The following is a 16,903-nucleotide window of genomic DNA, read 5'->3' on the forward strand; positions in this document are numbered from 1 at the left end:
GTTTAGGGTGGGGAGGAGCTGCATAACAGGCCATCTGCAGACTCCTGAAGACAGCAGAGACGCTGAGAAAGGGCTTTCCTTACACATCGTATGCAGGCTGTTGGAAGGACTAAAGCAGCAGCTCCCTTGGATCCGTTCACCAGGGAGAGCAGAAACAATGACTTGGCTCCTTTTCAGAACCACAGGGGCTCTGGCCATTTTGATGGTAAGTCCTATTTTTTTTCCTAATAATTGCAAACTTTCCCTATTTCCTTCCTTGTAAGAGAATGTTATATTTGACTGCTGAATCTCTATTTTAAATCTGAAAAAAAGTGCGGTAGAAAGAAACATTTTTAAATGAAATTGTGAAGATTACCAATTTCCCTCTTTCGTTGGTTTTTTTAAGGTTGTAATTTACATAGAAAAACAAGCCAGAGAGAAATTAATTTGAAAGTCGCCATTTAGCATTTCTTTAATGAACGAGTTAAATAATCCTGATCTCAAGTCTGTTTTCCACAGCAACTTTGCTTTCTTCAAAGTAATGCTGTTACTCATCTTTTTATTCATACTTTTATTCTAATACACACACTAAAACACATAAAAGAGAAGAAGGTCTACTTTCCAGGCTTATATATCTCTTAAGCATATGGCTAAGAATCGTACGTACATGCCTGGTCTTGATACCTGACATGTTTTCCAGTAGTCAAAGACTGCTGAGTTAAAATCAAAGCAATGTTTGACTCTAGAGAAGTTGGGAGGATTATTTAAAAAGCGTTTGTGCTCAGCCATTACATGCAAAGATATCCAACCTTTGGGGGCAAAAAGACACAATATTTTACCAGCCACTTTTTCAAGAGAGTAATACTTTTGCTGATTGGGCAAGTTTTATATAATATTATTGAAAAGAGAAGAGCAATCTGGAGAGAAGAGCACTGACCTGGATGCCACAGACTAGTTTGCTTCTTAACTGTGCTGTTTTAGTGAAGAAAAAAAATTTGTCACAATATTATCAGTTGCACAAACATATCAAAATAGTGAAATATATCATAATGAATATGAAAAAGTTCCTAATACTAATTCTTCACTTTATCAACAGTAAGTTGAGTTGGCCTACAAATCAGTTTCCTTCATTTCCTCATCCTCAAAAAATTGAGATAACTGGACTTCAAGAAGTTACAGGGAGACAGATGTCAAGAAAGAAGTTTCTAAAAATTAAAGATGTTTAAAAATAGAATAGACTGCCTGTGATCCAGAGTTTCCCACCCTTCCGTATCACGCCCATGGTCAAGCAGAAAATTGGTATCATGTCTTCTGTTAGAGTCTGTTTCGATTATGACAGTGTAACTGTTTTGGTAATCTAATGAATTTAGTTGACCCAAAGACAAATGTGGCAGTGGTACGACCTCTCCACTTTTCCAGATGGTCATTTCTATACTAAATGAACAGCAGGTGTAGTCCATTGGTCCAAGCCAATGACCAACTTGGGAAGCTAGGGGATACGTGGCAGGGGATGTCAGAACAGTGTTGTTCTGTAGTTGGACTGCACAAGCAAGCTAGGGAGCTTTCGTCCCTGCTTTGACATTTATCACACTCAGTTACCCCTCTGGTTCTGGCGTGACTGTGAGATCTTTACACCGAGGGCTGTTTTATTTGTCTTTGTATTCCCACTGCCTACCATAGTATCTGTCTTACAGTAGGCACACAATTGCTTGAAGAACAGATAAATGAATGATTGAACGAGGCCTCTCTAAACTGTAACACACACACACACACACACACACACACACCCCGCCCCACAACTGTGTCTCTATAATGGAGGAAGCTATGAGAGGTTAGAACGCTTTGCTCCCCTCAGGAAAATTTTACAGACACGCATACACAAACAAACAATCTATTTAAACACCAGCATAACTTCATACATTACTGTTACACTGAGAAGTCTAGACCGGCTCTGTCCAATATGGTAGCCACTAGCGACATGTGGGTATTAACCCCTTGAAACGGATCTGTATTGAGATGTGCTGTTAAGTGTAAGACACACACACCAACCATATTTTGAAGACTCTGTAGGAAAAAAAAAATGTAAAATATGCCATTAACCCTTTTTATGTTGATTACAAAATGGAATGACAGTATTCTGGATACATTAGTTAAAAATTATTGATAAAATTAACTTCACCTTCTTAACTTTTTTTAATGTGAATATTAGAAAATTAAAAATTATATACCCAGCTCAGGTTTGTGGTTACTGTATTTCTACAGAACAGTACTGGTCTACTCTTAACACTATGAGTAGAAGGCAGGGTCAGTCAGCAGTGAGACAGGCAAATAAAGCTCCATGGACGAGGTGAGATCTGAGCTGCTTTTCGACAAGTACAGATGGGCCACACAGAGATGTCTTCAGTTGTCAGACCAGCACCAGCAAAGGCAGGTACAATTACAGCACCTGCCTAGGGGCAACGGACACACAGGTTTGACCAGAATGATAGTCTGCACTGGAAAATCTGGATATGAGTTAGAAAGGCAGATGAGGGTTGGATTGAAAAGCACATTCTGTGAAGGGTAATGAAATCCTTTCAGAAGTGGGGATCCACCCAGATTTTTCGAAATGGTGTGGTGATGGGGGGTAAAAAAAAAAGGGTTTTAAAAGCACTGAGGAGTGGGAATGCACATCTTTTGTTGCTAAAGGGTGGGGTCTGAAAGTTGGAAGACCTGTTTGGAGGTTTTGAATTAATTCCACCATCCTATGACCATACAAGGTTGCCAAGGTATAAAAGCTAAGTCACAGACTTCAGTCTATGTCTGTACCACTGACTCACTCCAGGCATTGTTTCCCCGACTGTCACATGAGAAGAATCATATCCTCCCACCTAGTGAGAATGACCGGAATAAGAATAAAGTAGCAATGTGTGCGAAAATGTGCTCGGGAAAATATAAAGAGCTTTCTAAGACTCTAGTTTCTATTATTTGTAATATTTTAGTAATAAAGATGATTAATTAATATTTTGCCTGCCTAGTTTAAATAACCACCGACACCAGTTATCATAAGCTAAGAAAGGACCTACATTTTTCTTGAGTGTGAAAGAGCATATCAAAAACAGTTGTGAGATAAATTGTTTGAAAACTGACAGAAAAAAATTAAAACTTTATTTTAAATGATTATCATAGTGGGTTCAGGGAAATAACGTACTTTCAAAGTTGGCGCATTACTCAAAATTTCAACTGTTCAGTCTTCTAGATTAATTATCTGAGAGGGGAAGGCATGGGAAACACCTGACTATTGTTGGAAAATGTGATGTTTGTCAGTTTCCCATGTTTGTTGGATCCTTTCACACAATACCAAATAAACATTTTGGGGAAAGGATTTGTGATTGAAAAATACTTATCTCAGAGATTCAACCTTTTGAAAACAGTATTTGTCTTCAAAGGAGACCACTGCTCAGCGTTTTATGGCCCACAAAATCTGAAACACAGTCTGTCATAAAGAACTCCTGTAACATCTGGACAATAGCTATTGAATTTCATGTTACTACATTATGTGAAGAATTAGTCATTACAAAACTAATACAGATGTTTGAAATCCAAAGGTTTTTATAGCACAATATTTTAAAGAAGTTAGGAAAAGAGAGAAAAGTAGTTTAAATATCAAGTTCTGAGTTAGAATGTGTTCTAAATAAAGCAGAACACTCTTTAACCACTCTCCCTCTGCAGAACATCCAGAAGGTAAATGTTTAAGAAAGGAATTGTACACTAAGTGGCCCAAATTTTTAATGGAAGGAAAATCTCTCATGTATCTTTCCTTCTCTTGATTGATGAAACAATCCAGTTTTCAGTGCTAATAAATATATGAAGATTAATTTCCCCCTGAACTTCTCCAAAAGTTAAGATTCTAAAATCAGAATAACCTTGCCAAGCAATTCCAGCCAGCCCTGTCTGACTTGGACAAAACTTAGGAAAGATGTAATTACTTCTACCAATTACTGCTCCCACTTGCTTAATACCTAAAACTGGTTTTCATTTAGAGCAAGAACCCTCAGTGCCCATAAGACTTCCCGTAAACCTCTTAGCCTTTGGCTCTTCCTTTCCTCAGTGAGGAGTCAATCTGATAGCCTACGGTGAGGGCTTGCTTTGGGAAGTTCATGACAAAAAATTACACAGGCAATTGGTTACCATCCATAATTACAGTGTGAATAACTGAATTTCTTGTAATAGGCACATTTTTCTTGTCACTGTACAGTTGGCCAGGCTGTACACTGCACAATGCCAGGAAGTGCATTCACATAAACCACAAATATGAACAGTGCCCCCTGAAGTTGTATAGGAAGCAACCTACACAACTGTACAGTGGAGCACTGGTTCTTGTCTCTTTCAGATGCTCAAGAAAGAGAAAGTTCTTATGTGCCTTGAAGTGAATAATAATAAAAAGCCACTTCATATCAAAGTGGCTTTTTTACACCTTTTTTTAAAAGTCCGAATGTCAGAAGTAATTAACACTTATTAAGCAGTTACTGTAGGGAAGGGCTCATCTGTGTGCTTTAGACTTATTAATTCATTTAACCCTCACAAAAAAACCTATAAAGTAAGTAGAATTATTATCCACATTTTACAGATGAGGAAGCTGAAAAATTAAGTAATGTTCCCAAGTTACTCAATTGGCACATGGTAAGACTGGGATTTAAATTCAGGGATTCAGGATCCAGTGTCCAATTTTGTATCACTACACTTGACTGCATCCTAGACAGCATTTAAAATGAGCGCTTGAAAATATCCATGGGTATTTGTTTTTATTAGCATCTCCATCATGATACAAGGCTTAACTTTCTAAATTGAGTTTACTCTAAAAGTCAGTTATTAAATATTGAACTGTCTTAAATTAAATAATGTTAGGTAATTAAACAGATCATTTTTATTCAATCAAGGAAACTGCCTTGATAAATACAAAGCTTATTAAAATACTTTCAGGTTTTTTATTTTTAATTTTAAAAAGTCTATATATATATAGAAAGCTATGAGATATCATAAAAGATAAATCACTCATTTGTTTTAAATTGTACGTATGAAATTTAGTCAAACATGTATTGAATGACCTCTATGATTTGAAAAATTAATAATCATCATATCTAACTAATTATAAAAATAATATCACCAACCTATAGATCATGAATTTTTCCAAAAATAATAATTAAAATATTAATACATAAAAAAATCAAGCTTAAAATTTGTAATGATTTCTTTGAATAACCTAATTCATTCTACAAACTTCCCAGAAGAAAGTGGGTGTGATCCACTCTGACCACATTCTGAGAAGAGTGGCCACAGCTTAGGCTAGCTGGGACTAGCTCCACACAGATCTCATGCAGCCTAACAGTCTGAGTGTCCCTCCCACACTAAGGTTCCAGGTTACTCTAAACAAAACCTTGGCCAAACTCGGTGAAAAGCAATTGTGATTATATATGATTTTTTTAAATCCAGTCGCCCATATCCTCAAAATGTATTTATTGTGGATCTACCACATGCAATAGGAACCTTAATGATATAACAATATACATTTTAATTAGCACATAGGTACTATGAATATCAAATTACTTCATTGTATGCTTTTTACTAATTTAATAATCTCATTTGCTTTTAATAAAATATTTCTAATTCTTACATGTACCAAGTTATTTAGGCCATATCAATGCTTTAAAGATCATGCAGTCGAAATTACAAAATTACCAGGAAACAAAGAAAGGAAGAAAAGTGTAGAAATTCTCAAGATAAGGAGTGTTTTCTCCATATTGCTATTTCTTAGAATCTAGATTACAAAAAAAGACAACTTAGTTGATTTCTATTTTTGCCAGGCAGAAAACTACTGAAATGTTTATTAGGTATTCAAAATAACTATATGAACAAAATAACCAAGACAACTAAGTAGCCACATATAAGTATTAATTAACTAAAATAGTAAAGTTTTTAAACACTCTTCAAAATAATGTAAGGCTATGATTATATTTCCAAGTACATGTGTAAAAAGTATTGCAATATTCACAAGTATTTCTTATTAACTGCCCCATATTCCCAGAAACAGAAGAATAGTCACGTTTTCACAATACTCCCTAAAATTGGGAACATTCTTGGTGTTTTGACTTTAAAAGAGAGGATGGGGGAGAGTGAAGATTTGACTGAATAGCTGCTCCAAGGGCTCTGATTCAAGGAAATGAACAAATAGGAAACAACTGTCTGCGAATGCTCATTCTCCATAATTTAGGGTTTGTCCATCCTTTGCTTCCCAGGAAAACAGAAATTGTGTCTTAACATCTATTAGAAGAATCATTCTCTGTGGGGCTAGTACAAACATGATTCATATTTTCTGGATGACTCCTTCCAGGCTTCCTGTAAAGAGGAGCGTGCCTGGCCCACCCCTCCTCTCACGTGTGGCTGAGTCGTTGGGATCAACTGAGAAAGGAGTAATATAATTACTACATTGCTCTGCTCTCCTCTCCCAAGTAACTCATGCTGTTGTGTAATAAAGACCAGCAAAGCTGTAAAATCCTTTTGAGTAATGATTCTTTTTCACGACAATTTTTTTTTTTAAAAAAACACCCTTTGAAATAAAATTTCAATCAAATATTTAGAATGGAAGGGCCCTGGCATCCTATGTCTGATCTGGTTATTCCTTTGGTTCATACTAAAACTGGCCTCTTCATTACAACTTTCCAAAATAAACAATAACAAATGTATTAAATCAATATTGTTTCACGAGTAACCTCAGCCTTTGCCAGGCAGAAATCTAAACAAACTATCATAGAACTGTCTTGCTACCACTAATTTTTTTCCACTTATTTATGCTGACTTTGGTTAGAATCTAGTCTAGTGGTGATGTGCACACTTTGGAGTCAGGCTGCAGAGGTTCAATCCTGGCTCTCCTAAGGCTGTTAGCTGGGGCAAAGTACTCAGTCACTCCTGTCTCCATGTCTTCATCCATGAAACAGGGGTCACAATAATAGAATCTCCTTCAGACCACTGCTATATTAAATGAGATAGTAAATATAAAGCTTTATAAATAGCAACTAACACAAAAACTGTAATTTCTTTTCTTCTGATTTATTTTCACAGTCTTTTCCCTACCAGATTCTCTTCAGATCAGATAATCAGTGAGTCAGAAAATAGTTGTCAAACACCTGCCAAGGGACAGGTATTGTAAGGACTGCAAGGGAAAAAAAAATAATATAGAAGCAATGATTTGGAAAGTTTGCAATTTTCTTGGCTTATCACCATCATGCACACAAAACAGTAAGAAATAATAAATCAGGGGAAACCGCTATGGGCTAAATTGCATGGTCCAGAATCTGCGTTGTACAAACTCAGAAAAGGAGACATCAGTAAGGACCCTGTTGGAACTTGAAATGATCTTAAAGGATGAGTAGTATTTACGTGTGTGAAGGAAAAGAAGAATGCATTCCAGTTAGAAAACAAGATGGAAAATGACACAGATGGAGGTCCTACGTGCTCTTGAGAAAGTAAAGATCCTAGCCTGCCTAATAAGACTTCATCTTATTTTCATTTAATTTTTTAAGCTCAATATTTAAATTGAAGTAGTAGGGCAGAGATGAGCAGATCTGTGTCCCACAGCAAACAGTACTTGTGCTTGGAACAGCATGTCCCCACCTTTGACGTTCCAGTCTCTAAACCAGGCTACCTCCATTCTGTTCTCTTGCCTCCTGTACGACTAAGACAGTGCCTTCCCCTGTGATTGCGGCTAATACAGCCTTGCCTTTGTACCTGTCAGTTGGGTAGGTCACGGTTTTTAATAATCTCCTATGGCACTTTCTGAAGCTTACCACAATGACGCGCACCATTGCTTCCTGAAGCAACAGTTTCCATAGCTCCCGGGAAGTGCTTATAGAAAAGCCAGGTAAGAAATGTCTGGTTGCTGCAATGAACTGTTAGAGTTTTGAACAGTCCAACAGACTCTTCCGTATATCATTAAAATTCGGTAGTTAGATTAAAAAACTGGAGGAACTTGTTTATACTGAGAGTATCATCTTTTCTCCGGGAGGATTTTACCCTTTGAATCCTGTTTCTCCAAATCTACTTCTTATGAAATGGAAACAAACTACAATGAACAGCAGAATGTAAAAATCAGGATTAGCATCTCATGTAATTCCCCATTTAAAGAATTCACATTTAATCTGACTTTATTTAAATGTCTACAGGTGGTCCTATTGGTTCATGGAGAATTGAGAATAGAGGTAAAGTATAAAAAAGTTTTTTGTAATTAAAATAATTGTTCAGCTAAAAAATTTTGTTTATCTAATATTTTAAGTTATTTAATAACTTAATTGTAAAAAATTAAAATTCTAACAACACAATAATATATAAATAACAGCAATGTATATGTCACTATTGTAATTTATCTCACACATTCTTTTTTCTTATCTTAAATAAATAAATAGATTTTCATTAAACTGGTCCTATGTGCCCCAAACAGTCAGATATTGTGGAGTATATACAGGAAATATAAAATATGATTAAATGCTAATATTAAAAATCATATAGCTTTATAATTGTTTGTCATTTAATGTTCCTTCTTTGTTTGGCAATGTGAGATAGAGCAAATTAGACAGTTAATAGTCTTAGATATCTTGAAACAAAGAGGGTTTCTCAACCCAGGTGTCTATAAACAATACTCAAAGCGAAAATTTCCAACCATGTGCCTAATAAAACGGAATCCCTCTTCATCAGACAAAAGGACAACACGGAGAATATGAGACAGCAGTACAACAAGCCAAAAGGAGATATAAACGTGAATGGGTGAAGTTTGCAAAACCTTGCAGAGAAGGAGAAGACAACTCCAAAAGAAATCCAATTGCCAAAGTAAGTCTTATGAGCAGGGGCAATGTGAGTTTTTAGAATAAATATATTATATGTAAATTAAAACAAGGGAGAGGAGGGTATAGCTCAGTGGTAGAGCACTATGCTTAGCACACACAAGGTCCTGGGTTCAACCCCCAGTACTGCCATTAAAAAATAAATAAACCTAATTACCTCCCCTCTACACCCCAAATAATAATAAAAGGTAAATTTAAAAACTTTTAATTAAAATAATATGGCAATCCCAATTAGCAAAATGCAGGCTGGTAAGTCCACAGAACAAATAACCTGGTATTGTCAACAAAAAAATGCAATAATAATAATTTAAAAGAAAGAAAGAAAGAGGAAAGAACCATAGCTTCTAAAGTAATAAAAATAATTAAGAGACATAACCAATTTCAATAGATAAGCCTTTTTGGATCCAGATTCTAGCAAATAAATAGAAAAATATACATGGACCAGTGTTTTGTTTAGGGCAGCAAATTATGCTCAGAGAATGAGACTGTCTACTGGTAATTTATTTAACACAGGCTCATTGCAGGAATTATAATAATTTCACAAGTCAATAGCATATAGGATAATGTCTCTTACTAAACCAGTAAAAAAATACCATACTCCTAATCAAAAGTAGATTAATCACACCATTGTCCTAGGCAAGGAAGCGGGTAGAGAAATAAAGCACAAATTTAACTGAGATGTACCTTTCTACAAGTTGGTTCTTGGGAGTCAGCTTAGACAACCACAAGCTGATACTCAACTTCCAGTGCAAAAGCAAAAGTCCCTCATGGCTAGAGCACGTTACTAGGGAAGGAAGGCGGTGCTGCTGGCAGGGGAGCTGATCTCTTTTGCAGGGCGGCTGCACAGTTTTCACACTGGCAGGCAACGAGCTGCCTTGCCTAGGCAGGAGCTAATGCCCCAAGGTCTTCAAAGAGCTATTTAGATCAGCAAAGAGTTGCCTTGCCCAGACCAAACACTCTCAAGAAGTCTTCACAACCTCCGGGTATTTAAAGCCTGCCTGTCCCCAGCCATAGTGGCTCCTCCACACGTTCTTCTCTATAAGCCAGAACGTCGCTCCCAGTAGCTGAGCTGGAGTGTTTACTGACAGCCGCTGATGTCCACCACGACATCCTGATGCAGCTTCCTCAATGTAAACAACTTCACTCTAAGAACAAAACAACTTCATTCTTAGATCAAAAATTTTTTAAAAAGTGTATCTTGAAATCATATCAAACCAACACACAGCAATAAGACAATTAGAAAAATGGTTGACAGTCAACACTGGGTTGACCATGTATTCAGAACTGTTGAAGCTGGATGATGAGATATATGAGGTTCATTATATTATCCTAATTTTATATTTGAAATTTTCCCTGTTAAAAAGATTAAAAATTAATAATAGCAAAAGCAAATCATTTTAATACATATTTTCAACACTATATAATCCCTTTTTTCCCTCCAGTGCCCCTATTTAAACTTTTCTTTTTTAATGTTATCTGCTAAAGAAGGAAGCATTCAGAAGTGGTTTTGTTGATATTAAGTGTCCTTGACTTTCTTTCAACCTTTTAACATCACCCTGGTGGCCACAATCTGGACAAATATGCTAAAACCAATATGATTGATGCATACTGGTCCATGCTGGCCAACAGAAGCAACAATTTGAATTTATTTCATATCCCTAGTGTCAATCAAGGCAAAAGGCAAACAGCACAGTGTGAAAAAGAGTGAATAAAATGAACAGGTAACTTCAGTGTATGTGAGGAGAAGAGGGGAAGCAGCAGGCTGGGTGATGGTCACCTTAACACTTTGGATATTTTTGGTTGCAGATTACTTCAGACTTCCAAGCAACCCAGAAAATTACCTACCGCATCTCTGGAATAGGAATTGATCAGCCCCCTTTTGGAATCTTTGTTGTTGACAGAAACACTGGAGAAATTAACATAACAGCCATAGTGGATCGTGAGGAAACTCCAAGCTTCCAGGTAAGTTTGTGTCCTCAGTACTGGCCACCCTTCCCCACGTGCACAGTGACTTTAGAAGGTGATATCCTTCTACTGATTAACTGAGAAAAGAGCTCAGTGCCTGAATCCACCCACCAGCAAATAACAATACCAGTCCCTCTGCAAAGAGCTGCCCCTAATGGTTGTGCCCCTGAAGGAATAGCCCAGAGGGGTGAACTACAGCGTACAGCTTGCCAAGGGCTTCATGCTGCCACGAGACAGTTCCAGCAACTTGCCCCACTGGTCTGCCCAGAGTGGGCACTTCTTCCTACTTTGTTTTTCTCTGGGGAAATATTTTTCCCTCTTTGCACAAAAGTACTTACTTCTACAAGTTTTAATAGTGGGCAAACAAAGGTTGTAGAATGTTAATTAACTGTTTCCCTCTTTTTCTAGATCACGTGTCACGCTCTCAATGCCCGAGGACAAGATGTAGAGAGACCACTTATATTAACAGTCAAAATTTTAGATATCAATGACAACGCTCCAGTGTTTTCACAGAGTGTATTCATGGGTGAAATTGAAGAAAACAGTGCTGCGAGTAAGTCTTCTGCAGGACCTACTTACTTCTAATTTTGTTTTTCCTTTCAGATACCAGTATCACTGTATATAGTACATCATTTTTATAAGTTACTTTATTCTCTGAGTTTCATCAGTTGTTGTGCAGAAAAATTCAGCAAGATAATGTGGGTCTCCCTTCCTGATATTTGCAGTTGAGTTACTCATCCATCGCCAATGTATTTCTAGGCGGTGGTTGTGTTATCAACTGAAAGTCACAAAGCTAAAGAAGTGGCCTTAGGTAGCCTGGATGCTTCACCTGGACGTTTTTAGATTATAAGGAGCAGAGACACACTCACAGTACTTGGATAATTTGGGGGAAAGGGAAAATTATAAGGCCACTGATCGAGGGAAGAAATAAAGACAAAAAAATAGTCTAAATCTCAACACAGCTAAGGCTTAGTGAGAACTGAAGGATTTTTATGGAAGGCTGCACAGTTCACCTGATTGAGAGACACAGTAAGAAATATCGCAAGTGACGTGCATTTCTTTTTAGCATGCACATATTTAAAGATCTTAAAAGACGAAGATCAATTTGAAATTGTGTTGAATATTTAATGTGAACATAATGTCAATCTTCACACACACTTTAATGAACTTCTGTATTCCTAGACTCACTGGTGATGATACTAAATGCCACAGATGCAGATGAACCAAACCACCTGAACTCTAAAATCGCCTTCAAAATCGTCTCTCAGGAACCCGCGAGCACACCCATGTTCCTCCTGAGCAGACACACGGGGGAAGTCCGTACTCTGACCAATTCACTCGATCGAGAGGTAAAGCAAGGCGCTTGGGAGCATTCAGTAACTCAGGATTCAGTTGTAAGAAAGCCAAGAGAGGTGATTCCGTTCCCCCTGAGAGTGAAAGGAGAAAGGACGAGAGGTCCCCAGGGCCAATCCAAGGGAACTGTTTGCATTCTAGTGTGTTTCTGGTGGGATGGGATGGGTACCTGAGACTTGTACAATCAACTGTACCTAAACAAGCAAGCATCAGCACACCTGTGGGACTTGAAGTGGGAGAGGAAAAGAAGGCACTGCATACGTGGACAGAGACTGAACTGTGGCTAATTCCTCATATGAAGGAGGAGAAGGAAATTTCTATCTGGAGTAAAGCCTTCTCTAATGTCACATTTTTTCTCCTGATTTCTTTTCATTTTACCCCTGCTTCCAGAAGACTAAAGAATCCCCTTCCTCTCGCTTCTCCATTGTCCCACCTCTACAACTACCGTCACTGCCACCACATCTCCATCACCGCACGCTACCCCGTCAGACTCTATATTAATTCTGTACAGATGATTTTCCAAACAGACCAGCAGGGGAGCTCTCTGAGTGAGCTTCCCTCAGATAAGCCTCCCACCATCCTCATGGTCCATTTTTGCTCTAACTGAACTTTCCTGTCCTAAGAAGCTCATAGAAGAGAAAACCTGCACTAGCCCCATAAAGACTTCAACCCAGCCATCCCAAGCCCCACACACCTCCTCTATGATGGTCGATGAACGGTGCATGTGATCCTTCCAGAGCATGAACCACGACCTTGAATATTTTCACCTCCTTCCCATAGGAAGCAAGTAGTTGCCACTGTATTCCAGGCACTAGAGATGAATTCTTTTTCTTTATTTTTTCCTCCAAATACAGCAAGTTAGCAGCTATCGTCTGGTTGTGAGTGGTGCAGACAAAGATGGAGAAGGACTATCAACTCAATGTGAATGCAGTATTAAAGTGAAAGATGTGAATGATAATTTCCCAAGGTTCAGAGAATCACAGGTATGCCTTTCACTCCTTGAAGAATAAATTTACATATACTATATGATTTATTATATATTGTACTTGGCGATCCAAATCCAAGATTTGCCAGCTTGCTGGCTTTTATTTAAGCTCTCTGCACTTTCCTTTAAAAGTAAGCTTTTGTAAAATATAAGAATTCGGGAACCAGCAAGGAAGCAATACATAATTTGAGAATTCATGACTAATGCCATTCAGAATAAATATAGCCCCTTTAGATAAAATCCGACGGAAGTCTTAAATTCTGCTTTTCTTTTCAAGTATTCAGCGCGTATTGAGGAAAATACTTTAAGTTCCGACTTGCTTCGATTTCAAGTAATAGATTTGGATGAAGAGTTCACAGATAACTGGCTTGCGGTGTATTTCTTTACCTCTGGAAATGAAGGGGGTTGGTTTGAAATACAAACTGATCCCAGAACTAACGAAGGCATCCTGAAGGTGGTTAAGGTAAGGTCTGATTTCCCTTCGGTGGTAAAAATATTCTATATTAACCAAAACTATTATTCTTTATTAACAAAACTGTCATAAATAAACTTTATTCACTTATGAATAATAATACCACTTCTTTATAGAAAATTTTAAAAAACACAAACAAGTAGCTAGAATTTTGAAAACACACAGAGCCCTTAGGAAAACTTTCTTAATATATTGACTTATTTCCTTCCAAGCTATCATATTGTCTATAGAAACACAAAACACACTAATATACATGTATTTATCCATGTGCCTGCTTTAAGCACATGAAGGTAAAACATATTTCCTGACTTAAACTCATTTACTCTCTACAACTGAAGTTAGGAAGAGTCAAGAACACATGGAATTGTGGCCTGTGAACTTCTCAACTTGCTTTGAATGGATTAGTTATGGTCTTCAGAGGGGGAAAAAAATGCAACTTTTTCTAGAAAATGGTAATTTATAAGCTATATCTGCAAAATAAAAAAATAAATAATCGAGGAAAACTTCCATTTGACAGGCTTGGCTACAGCAGACCCGCCATCTGAAATAGCATAAGGCTATCTAAGCCTGGGTATTGTATAGACTAGAAAACTATTACCACTATTTCAGGACATTCCTTGACATAGGACATCGGACAACATGGGAGCTTCTTTAATTCCCTGAGTCCAGTAGAATGACAGACCCATTATACTCCCTTGACAAGGAGAGTGCTGGAATTCCGGATTTCTGGAAGCCATGTAAGCAGTTCCCATTACTCTGCTTTCAGAGTGGGTTACAGCCATGTTCAGTTGCAAGCATTTTGTAACAAACGCCCAGAGACATCCCCTGTCTTCTGTACTGGTGTCATCCAGTCTCCTAAACTAGAAACCTGGGTCTTACCCTTCAGTTGTGGCATTTCCTCACAACCTAGAGCCAGTCATCAAATTCAGCTCTAGAAATTGTCCTTAAAGTCTGGCCCTGGTCTTCCTACTTACGGCCTGTGCTCCACCTGGCCTTGCCACCCCTACCCGCCCCCAGGTGATAGCAGGCCCTCCTGATAGACGTCACTGCCTCCCATGTCTACTTCCCTTCATTCCCTCACTGCCATCAGTCTGCCACGTTTTTTTTAAAACCAATTTGGGCCAGCTACTCTCCTCTTGAAAAACTTTCCTTGTTCTCCACTGGCTGTGACAGCGGCCCTGGGTCGGGACTGCCCTGCAGTGGGAATCCAGGAACTATTCAGTTAGTCCCGGAGGAGGCCAGGCAGTGGTTCTTACAGGCTCCCCAAGGGGCTGTAGTGAGCAGCCAGGGTCGATGACCACCTGCTGGCCTCGGAGAGGACCTTCAGGCCCTCAGAACTGCATCCAAGGCCTCTCACCATCAGCTGCCAGCTCTCTACCACCTTCTGTAAGGCTGGGTACTTGCAAGCACCTCCTCCCCCTGAAACACGCTGCTCACACGAAAACCTCTTGGAAGTCTCTCCTGAGGTTCTCAAGTACAAGTCTTCACTTGCTTTCACACATAGACTCCATAATCTCTTTTGTCCCTTACCCTTTGTATTATAATTACCTGGTTTTTTTGGCGGGGGAGTAGTTTGGTTTATTTATTTATTTTAATGGAGGTACTGGGGATTGAACCCAGGGCCTCATGCATGCTAAGCATGCACTCTACCACTAAACTATACCCTCCCCTCATAGTTAACTGTTTAAACATCTTTCTCTTCCTCTCCACTAGGAAACACTTGAGTCCACAAAACCAGTCATTGCCAAGTTAAAACACAAATCTAGGTCTCTTACCATAATTATTTTCGGTTACACACAAATGTAACCAAAGTGAGCATTTCCTTATCTCATCACCCTTAGAAACTGTACTAGTGAATGGAAAAAGCTATCCTGGGACACCTGAGGCCTTGAATTGGGCCACCTCAATAAGATGATCAAACAATAGTTATCACCAACACTGTCTGAAATGGTTCTTTGAAGAGTTGGTGGGCCACCCACTCACTGCTTTGCAGAGGCCTACTTGCCAACCAAGTTCATTAAGACAATTTGCCTTTGCCACTTGGGAATTTTTAAAGTCAGGAAAGACATTACTGCACGTGAACCCAACGACTATTCTGTGAATGGCCACATAGCTGCCATTTACTGGAATGTATTATGGACTTTAATTTGTTCAGTCCTCACAACAATCTGATGAAGTTAGAGTCTTTTTCTCAGAAGTAAAAAGTTGAGGATCAGAGATATTAAATATTGTGCCCTGAGTCACACAGCTATTAAGTAGCAGATCCAAGATTCAAACCTCGCTAGCATAACAATCTTGGGGTTCTTTCCACTGTGCTGCACAGCCTAAAGAAACTGGAAAGGTGTTTTGTTGGTCTGAAAAGAGGTCCTCTGCTTTCTAAGTATCAGTTAGCAAACTAAAGTTTCATGAGCTCAGAACTCTGATTCTCACCACAACATTACAACGACCCGTGAAACCATTTTGCTGTATAGAAATAAAAGATTCATTCATAGCACATAACAGAGTTCTCCTGTCCTCTTGCTGGATCATATTTTTGTGACACCGCTTCCCTTCTAATTTTATTTCTACCCTAGGCCCTAGATTACGAACAACTGCAAAACGTGCAACTTGGTATTGCCGTCAGAAACAAAGCCGTATTTCACAAATCAGTAATCTCCCAATACCGAGTCCAGTCAACCCCACTCACAATTCAAGTAGTAAACGTGAGAGAAGGAATTACATTCCGTCCTGCTTCCAAGACGTTCACTGTCCAAAAAGGCATAAGTATTAGAAAACTGGTCAATTATATCCTGGGAACATATCAGGCCATTGACGAAGACACTAACAAAGCTGCCACATCCGTCAGGTGAGGTCATTTTTTAAATGTCGGGTTATTTCTTGATGTAGTTTTAATTTACAAACTATTAAAAAAATAACACCTAAACTATTAAATGCCAAGAATACAAAGAGATGCAAAGGTGGCCGACTCAAGGAACCATGTAAATTCGAGAAGCCTCATGGGCTATGAGCGGAGGCAGCATAATTATAAAGTGGGAAACTAAGAATGTCTTGCCTGTCTAGAAAGATCAGGAAAAAGTTTCCTGGAAACTTTCAACTGAATTTTAAAAAGAGTAGAAGCTCACCGGGAGACGGTGGTACAATCAGAACAGCTCATACCTCTGCCTAAAACACAAGGGCACCATGCAAAGTAGATGCTCTAATATAAAGAGCAAGCCCACGGTTACCATTACCGAGCAGAGCAGAAAACTGAAAACCCAGGCTAACACATGCGGAAGG

The 16,903-nt window shown here is 38.4% G+C and overlaps 1 protein-coding gene across 1 annotated transcript in view; it reads left to right on the forward strand.

The window, feature by feature from the left end:
- DSG3 (desmoglein 3) overlaps positions 1–16,903 on the forward strand; it is a 26,685-nt gene continuing 9,782 nt past the window's right edge. Inside the window, exons 1-9 of the mRNA XM_006187160.3 lie at positions 1–205; positions 8,178–8,213; positions 8,707–8,838; positions 10,659–10,814; positions 11,226–11,370; positions 12,000–12,166; positions 13,025–13,153; positions 13,433–13,618; positions 16,201–16,472. Coding sequence (XP_006187222.1) covers positions 158–205; positions 8,178–8,213; positions 8,707–8,838; positions 10,659–10,814; positions 11,226–11,370; positions 12,000–12,166; positions 13,025–13,153; positions 13,433–13,618; positions 16,201–16,472 — 1,271 coding nt within the window. The 5' untranslated portion in view covers positions 1–157. The remainder of the gene's footprint in view (positions 206–8,177; positions 8,214–8,706; positions 8,839–10,658; positions 10,815–11,225; positions 11,371–11,999; positions 12,167–13,024; positions 13,154–13,432; positions 13,619–16,200; positions 16,473–16,903) is intronic.

Source organism: Camelus ferus, chromosome 24 (genome assembly GCF_009834535.1).
Source record: "Camelus ferus isolate YT-003-E chromosome 24, BCGSAC_Cfer_1.0, whole genome shotgun sequence".
NCBI lineage: Eukaryota > Metazoa > Chordata > Mammalia > Artiodactyla > Camelidae > Camelus > Camelus ferus.